Source organism: Sinocyclocheilus rhinocerous, unplaced genomic scaffold (assembly GCF_001515625.1).
Source record: "Sinocyclocheilus rhinocerous isolate Xijiao unplaced genomic scaffold, SAMN03320098_v1.1 scaffold3807, whole genome shotgun sequence".
Taxonomy (NCBI): domain Eukaryota; kingdom Metazoa; phylum Chordata; class Actinopteri; order Cypriniformes; family Cyprinidae; genus Sinocyclocheilus; species Sinocyclocheilus rhinocerous.
Window position 1 is genome coordinate 540,393 of NW_015660506.1, and position 8,477 is coordinate 548,869.

Consider the following 8,477-nt stretch of genomic DNA (forward strand, 5'->3'; position numbering starts at 1 on the left):
CATAAAAAAGGAAATTTACTTTTGCTACTTAAGTACTTATAAAAGCAAGTACTTCTGTACTTTTACTTAAGTAAAAATCTGTCTTTACAACTTTTACTTGTAATGGAGTAATATTTGACCAGCAGTATCTGTACTTTCACTCAAGTAATGGAGTTGAGTACTTTGTCCGCCTCTGCTTGCACGTGTTGCTCTGCCTTGACAACGATTTACGAATGATAACCTAGGCCTACATGTTGATTATGTCAAACAATAAAGTCCATATCATTGTAAGAGCAATTAAATTTTTTTTTCTTTTTTATTGTTATATTTTTTATTTGATTTAATTTTTTTTAATAATATGTTGAGTTTTTAACATGTGTCTTACAACTACATGAGCTTGGTTTTGTAACATTTAAACTCCTCATTGTGAATAATTATAGGTTATTTTGGTCATAAAAAGTAAACATTAATAAAATAAATCAAGCCACAATGTGTCACATTTGTTACATTGTGAGATTTTTATTTTGCCGCCTGTCAGTCAAAACACTTGTGAACCGCACGGAAGCTTCATTTAGCCGTTGTCCCGTGACATGGGTGTTTTGAATCACATTTTGTAGCAGTAGGCTTGTTTGAGATGAGCAAAATCTGCGCAGAACCGATCACTGGTGATCACCGCGAGATGCATGCCGGTTAGAAAAGTGTCCGAGTTATGTCCGACTTGCTCTGATGTCATGCTGACGTGTGCCAAAAAACTCTCGCGAGGGCGAGGCGGCTGTGTCGGATTGTGCAGTCGAGCGCAGTTGCTCTCCACCGACTGCGCTGATCAAAAGCATGATGGGAAACGACTGGCTGACGACACGCGTAATGTTAGCTCATTGGTTCAGACAACCATGATGTTGCGTTCTCTTCTAAAATGTTTTATTTTTTATCTGATTTCATGTGATTATGCGTTTAAATTATGCATGAATATTCCCAAACACGATGACAGTGCGATCTCTGTGTGAGATATGTGATTGTTGTCATATTTCTATAAAAATCTAAAATACATGTTTGTATTAAAGTAAAAATGGATGATAAATACACCTTTCATATGGAATTAGCCTTTTGTATGGAATTAAATAGCAAGCACTTTGAGTGTCTTGTTCATCATTTATTTTCATATAAAGTAACAGAACTGAAATTATATCTGTCTTTGATCTCGTAGGTATCTGTTCCACTTCGAGAGGTCAGAACTGTCCGTCTTGACTGCGCTTATTTCACTCCTCCCCTCACTGCAGCCGCCTACTCTCGCCTTCATTTCAGGCGAGGCGCATCTCAAACAAGCCTAGTGTTTCGAAACTTCTACGCTTCAGGATCTCGTCACTGCGTCGAAATGTGAGGGGAACTGACTGTCTTTAGAAAAGTTTAGATGGTGTTTTTTTTCGTCTTGCCTCCCAATAATGCATAATAAAGTAGTATTTATTAGCGCAGCGCTGCTTTGTTTACAATCAAGGAAACGCTGAATCGCTGCTGTTCCATAAGCACCACCTGCTGTCAGAGTGAATTTGCATTCTCGTGCAGCCTGTCTGCTGTTTTTGTTTTGTGTAGTTATGTTTTATATAGCATAATTTCACAAAGCTAAGGTCAGAAGAGTCTGTTTTTGCTTTAAATTGTGAAATTTTACAATCTAATTTAAATCAAATCTGCTAATGCTACATGTAGCATCTTTTTTTGGATAGTGATTCAAATGCAGTGGTTCTAAATCTGTTTCATGCATTCTGATTCATATAAAGGCACAGTCAGGGAAACCAAAACAAAAACCGTGACACAGATTTTTGGTCAAACCGCCCAGCACTATAAAAAAAATAATATTCCTTGTAAAATTAAGATTTTAGACATTTAGGGATATTTCACCCAAAAATAAAAATTATGTTAACATTTACTGACCCTCATGTCATTCCAAATCTGTATGAATTTCTTTTTATGTGGAACTCAAAAGAAGATCCAGAGAGATCCAGATGTGGTTTTGGACCTCAGTGATTTTCATTGTATCGATAAAAAAGCTGAAACCATCTTCAAAATATCTTCTTTTAAGAAAGTACAGGTTTGGAAAAAACATCAGGGTGAGTAAATGAAAGAATTTTCATTTTTGGGTGAAGTATCCCTTTAACCGTGTTATTAAATCATAAATTTAAGCGAGTGCTAGATGATCCTGAAAGTAAAAAATAAAAAGAATGCACAATTAAATATCCATAATAAGCCAATATCTACCAATAGCAATAAAAAAATCCCATATTTTGTGCATCCCAAACTATAACCAGTATTACACATGGTTAGACCTCTCCCTGAAGTCATACTTCTAAGTAGGAATTATTAGTAATCATTATCTATAATTTTTTTTACATTGCAAAACTGGCATGTGAGGATTCAGACATGTAGCATTATTCAATTTTTGACTATAAGCACAGTGACATAAAGCAGAGTTATAATCTTTGCAGAGTGGCTTGGTGATCATAAACTCGTGGTGTAACTGTATATCTGTCATTCAGGCTCTTCTGAAGATGGACTGTCAGGGCCTGGTGGCACGGCTGGTCATGGACTTTGTGCTGTTGACTACAGCGGTGGAGGTGGCGGGTCGCTGGAGGGAGCTTGCTGAGAGACTCGCTACAGTGTCCCGGCAGCAGATGGAAGCATATGAAGCTCCACACAGAGACAGCAGGGGACAACTGGATAGTGAGGTAAAACAAACACTGAAAGCATGATTAAGCATTATTAAACTATTAAGGAAATAGTTCACCGAAAACCTGAATTTTTTGTCATCATTTACTCACCCTCATCAGGGGTGGACCTTCGTGTTTTTTTTTCTTCACGTCTCTGTACAAATCACATATTCAAATTCACATGAAAATACTTAAGCCACCTTGTAAAATACTAATGTTTTCTCATGATGTTTCTCGGGATGAAAAATAAGTGTCACGTCTGTTTACACATGTTTACACAGCGTTTAGTGCACACTGAAATGCTTATGACCTGGCTTAGATTGTAGAGCAGTGACAGTACAGACAACTGTGCAAACAAAACACAGAGTAGGTAAACATGAAGTTAAGCAAAATATAGACTATATAGATATAGAATGTTCAATCCTCTAAATTATAAAAATGGATAAAGAGCAATATCCAAGTGAAATGGGTGCGAGAGACAGTAACTGACACTTGTAAAATTTAAAACTGGGTTTTGAGCTCCAATTACAGGAAACCCACAAGTCATGTCTATAGTGTTTGTGTCCAGCTCAGAAGAGGAACCTAAATGTTCTACCAATGATTGATGAGATTATGAGCTTCCTCTTGCACTTACTGGGTTATGATATTTGTACACATTTACTCTGAAGGAGAGCATACAGATTGTGTATAAAGTCTTTTTAGGGAACAAAATTCAGGGCACCTAAATGTCATATTCATGCAGGTTTACATGTCAAACTCAAATGAATCTTTACTTTTTTTATTTTGTAAAGGCCATGTGGAAACCTGCCTTTGACTTCCTGGTCACATGGGCAGCCCAGGTCGGGGACAGTTACAGGGATGTGATTCAGGAACTTCACACTGGATTGGACAAAATGAAGAACCCCATCACCAAGCGCTGGAGGCACATCACAGGCTCCCTCATGCTTGTCAACTGTCTGGATCTCCTACGGAGCACTGCTTTCAGCCCCTGCTCTCAAGATGACTGTGCCATATAAAGACTGCCTACATCACCTGACTTTTACAAGACCCAGATACACCTGATTTCACCTGATTTAAAGCGCTTATATGTTTGCACAATAGATTTGTTAGCCGTGGTGTTGTTGCACAGTAAATTACTGAAAAGTGTATTGCTGATGTTTTAATACAAGCAGAGGTCTCCATCTCATGTAAAACTCTAATGTAAAATAAGATATGATTGTTCAGATTTTTTTTTTCATTGCATATCATCATGATTTTATACTTGTACATTTTGTACAAAAGATACACGTTTTTCACTAATAATGTAACAACCTTTCTCTTTTGTTTTAAGTTTTGTTTTGTGATGCCAATTACACTGTATGCTAAACTGCCTGTTTTACTTTGCTCTAAGTGTCTGTTGTTTATGTTGTTCAGATTTAAGCAGCCTAATGTTTTTATAAGTGAAAGTAAATGTTGGAATGAAAAGTAAAATGGAAAAATAAAACCTTATTGTCTTAATAAAGAGACACACCAGAATTATTATTAAGGAATGTATAATGATATCACTTTAGTTCACCTGTACATAAAACATAAAACTCAAATACTAAAGTAGGCTTATAACTAAAGCATCTCATCTTCAGCTTACAGAAATTAAAAGATTTACTCACCATTGGGACGCTGATGTCCCAGTGGCATTAATTTGTGCCAAATATACGAAGATTTCATTCCAGAACTTTAGTTACTAAAGATCAAAGTAAAAAAAAATTAAAGTCCATTTGATTGTGATGATAATTCCAAACAGCACATACGTGGTGTATAACAAGTCGTTTTATTATTTATTATTATTTGTTTGTTAGTTTGTTCTTCTTTTTGTTTTGTTTTATCCCCCAAAAAATGCACATTATGATCATAACATTTAATTTGTTGTTGCAAGTGATGGCCCATGTAAATCCAATGCAAATGTATCAGTTGGACACTTTGTTCATTCAAAGTTAAAATAAATAAATTTTTGAATTTATACATTTTAACTTTGAATTAAACATTTAAATGTAATAAATCATATATTTAAGTATTATGTGGAAACTAAATGTTAAAACTATACATTGTGGAAACTAAAAATGTTGTCATAAAGCTAACAGCTGTGCTGTTGTTTTTCTAGCCTACATGTCTCTGTATCCAATTTGCATTTGTAAGAGTTAATTTAACATTAGTTTAATGTTACACTGAGTGTAGATGTCATTGATACGTTGATAGGATGAATTTGTGTGACAAAACTGACTCCAATATAATATATTAATCTGGTCGCAGTCAAAGTGCAACACTGAACATTATTGTAAGTTAAGTTTGTTTTCTTGCTGTGCCCACTGAGAGTTTTACAAACCTACTTGCTATGTGCGAATTCCAGTCTTATCACTCCAGCATAATTTTTCTCACTGCTTGACAGGCTCTCCCAACAAAAATTATGACCAATGTAAACAGTCATCACTGTGGGTCTTACAAAAATATGCTTACATCTTACCCTACTCTAGACACAGGCATGCAGACGGCATATTTCACATCACAAGCCTTTCATCAGTGCCTGCCCTCTCTCACTCTCTGGGGGGATCCCTCGACTACTGACAAAAATCTGAAAGATGCAAGTGTGTGTGTACAATATAATGAACGTGCAGTCAACTATGAAGATTTTATACAGTTTTAACTGGTGTTCCAAAGATACAGTCAAGCAAGTGTGTGTTTATCAATGTGCCTGTGTTTGCTGTGATGCGCCATAAATAAACTGTGTTCTTTCTCGGGTCAGTGAGTGACCTTTTGAAAAAGCCAAAGACAAATGGCTTGCCTCAGTATATTGCTTCATTTTTCTTTCTCTCCATGTTAATGCTAAAAAATAATAGTGTTCTGAAATAGTCTATCAATTGTAAGATTTTAATTAGAGCAGTCGATGACTGAATGTTACATTCAGAGTCCTTTTTACTGCCTAAAAAAATAAATGGGAAACTAAATAAGGCCAATAATCGTTCCGAGTAATTTCTCCTTTAACATTTCCATCACATATCTACCACCTAGTGGACAAACAGTTAATATAAAGGACTAAGTTTTACTCAGTGTAAAGACAGTTCCTCTAAACATCCCAATATAAAAAATTTTTTGTCAGACTTAGCAAATGGTGATTGTATAATATCTATAAACCTCACATTAACGATTGTCATGATAAGACGTCCGTGAGTTTTTGATTAATATAGCTGAGTAAATTCTTGTAACTTTTCAGTCTATGATAGTTTACCTCAGTACTCCTTTTCTTAGTAGTAACAGCACTGATCATTGGTTTGGAATACTTAGGCGTATTGATTTGTCAAAAAAAGCTCACCTAAAGTACTTAAAATGACTTTTCCTATTATAGAAACAAGGATAGAGAACGAAATTGAGTATTATGGACACCAGGTGGCGATATATATATATATATATATATATATATATATATATATATATATACATATACACAAAGAGAGACAAAAAACGTTTTAAAACATTGAAAAAATCTTTAAGAGTTGGTTAACAAATTTTACTAGGGGCATCAAAGAGCAATTTAGCCTGCGCTCAACATGTTTCCAATTCAAAAACCTCATAATGTGCCCTAAAAGACATTGCATAATTCTAACACTTGCTTTCCACTTCTCCCTCTGTTCCCTCCTTCCATTTCCCTCATCTTCCTACACCTCCACCTCCTCTGAAGGCGCCAGTTGCCATGTGAACAGGTGCTGAGACCAAGAGAGGCTCCTTCACACAGGAGCATTTCTGCTAAGAGGACTAGGAGAACCCAACATGCTCACACAAATATCCATTTCATAACATGGATAGCCACAAAGTAAGTCAGAGACGACTGAAATTAAATGAGAAATATAATGTTTGAGAAAAGATTTTAGCCAGACGATTTACCAAACTGCCTAGGCCTACGCAGTTAATAGGCTTTTTTTTTAAGGATTTCAGATGAGGTGTGGAAATATTAGCAGCTTATTTAAATGATTTCAGGGAGGTGTGAAAATGCGTGTCTAAAATTGGCATTTTTTCCTAACGTGTTACAGGACAAATAGGTACAATCTCGTTGACGCACCCTAGTTTCTGAACGAATGCCTCCCATCTTCCACGAAAATTGGAGAACACTGTAACCTGTGCACAGACTGCTGAGGGGAGTTGTGTGGAAAGCCAATTTTACATTTAATCCGTTAAACTATACTACTATTTTACTAGAACTTATTTTATTAAAGCTAAGTTACTAGAACTTATTTTTATTACTTCAGTATAATTTTCAATATCACTATAGGCATAGCCCACTAGTAATTATTTCAAAACTATCCCCAGCTGGCATATGACCGACCTTCAATGTTGAAATACGGTTGAAATGTCAGTTGTTGTTTCAACGTTGAATGGTTGCTCAACTACACTAGTCAGCAAGGGTACAATGGGAACACATATTTAAGGAGCACATTCTTTTCACTACTCCCATAGTGTATGATTGTAGAAAATATATATGTTTTATTGAACATTGATGGAACAACACATTTTTGTGGGAAAATAAACCATAAAAGTTTTTGTTTGTTTGTTTGTTTAAAAATCTTATAAATGAATGAGGTGGCGAGGTTGCCCTTTTGCTCCATATTTGGGGTAAAAGGCTAACCAGCATGGGGCTAAAGGCAGTATTGATCAAAATACTTTAGCTAAAGTAGTACTTTAATACTTAATATTGTTTGTATTTTTGGTTATTTTGATAAATACTATAACTGACTTTGTTTAATAAGCACTGTCATTAAAATGTTCATTTTAAAAATACAAAAAAAAATAAAAACTCTTTGAAGGAAATCCCATATAGCTTTGCAGTAGTAACAATAAGTATTTTATTATATGATAATATATTTGTTTCACTATATGGTGAAGGTTTTTAAGGTGGACACACAAAACAAATATCTAATTATTAAGTAATAATTGGCCTTATTATTGAAAAATAAAAAGATAGCCAGGACTACTTACAACTTTTCGAAAAATAAGTACTGGTAACAAAAATGTATACTAGCTAGTTTAAGGAATACTTGGCTTGCCATAAGAGGGGTTTGTTTTTCAGTTTTCACATAAAATGCGGGCGGAGTTTCTCCAGTGTGAGGAGCAGCTGCTGCAGAGTCACCGCTGGCTTCCATTCATTACCATACACTCGCTTGTGTCCATCACCGCGTGAGTAAGCGCGCTCATGCCTAAAAGAGATTTCTGATCACATTCATTCATCGCTGATGTGGACGATCGCCTGGAGAGACTGAACGCCGAGCCGTCAGAAGGAATTTTCAGCAGTTTGTGATGGGAATGGTGATGTGAGCCGTTACTGCGGAGACTCTCGGCTCACAGAGGAGTGTTTACAGAGCAGATCTCACGCGCACTGCAATGATCGCTTCATCACATCCAGTCTGAATTTGGTCGAATCGCTGGTGCCGACGGGGTCTGCATTGGTTTTACCCCTACTAACGAGGAGATCAAAATGGGGAACAGTTTCTCCAACATATCTGCGTTTCAGTCCCTCCATATAGTGATGCTTGGCTTGGACTCCGCAGGGAAAACCACGGTCCTTTACAGACTGAAATTCAACGAGTTTGTCAACACTGTGCCTACAATAGGATTCAACACGGAAAAAATCAAGCTGAGTAACGGCACGGCCAAAGGAATAAGCTGTCATTTCTGGGACGTTGGTGGGCAGGAGAAACTCCGGCCCTTGTGGAAATCTTACAGTAGGTGCACGGATGGCATTGAGTATGTGGTGGACTCTGTAGACGTTGATCGACT

The 8,477-nt window shown here is 36.4% G+C and overlaps 1 protein-coding gene across 1 annotated transcript in view; it reads left to right on the forward strand.

Moving 5' to 3' along the window:
* Positions 1 to 5,485, forward strand: part of LOC107725210 (SH3 domain-binding protein 4-like) — a 20,013-nt gene extending 14,528 nt beyond the window's left edge. Inside the window, exons 4-6 of the mRNA XM_016534397.1 lie at positions 1,941 to 2,081; positions 2,508 to 2,696; positions 3,470 to 5,485. Coding sequence (XP_016389883.1) covers positions 1,941 to 2,081; positions 2,508 to 2,696; positions 3,470 to 3,694 — 555 coding nt within the window. The 3' untranslated portion in view covers positions 3,695 to 5,485. The remainder of the gene's footprint in view (positions 1 to 1,940; positions 2,082 to 2,507; positions 2,697 to 3,469) is intronic.
* Positions 5,486 to 8,477: the final 2,992 nt, after the last annotated feature.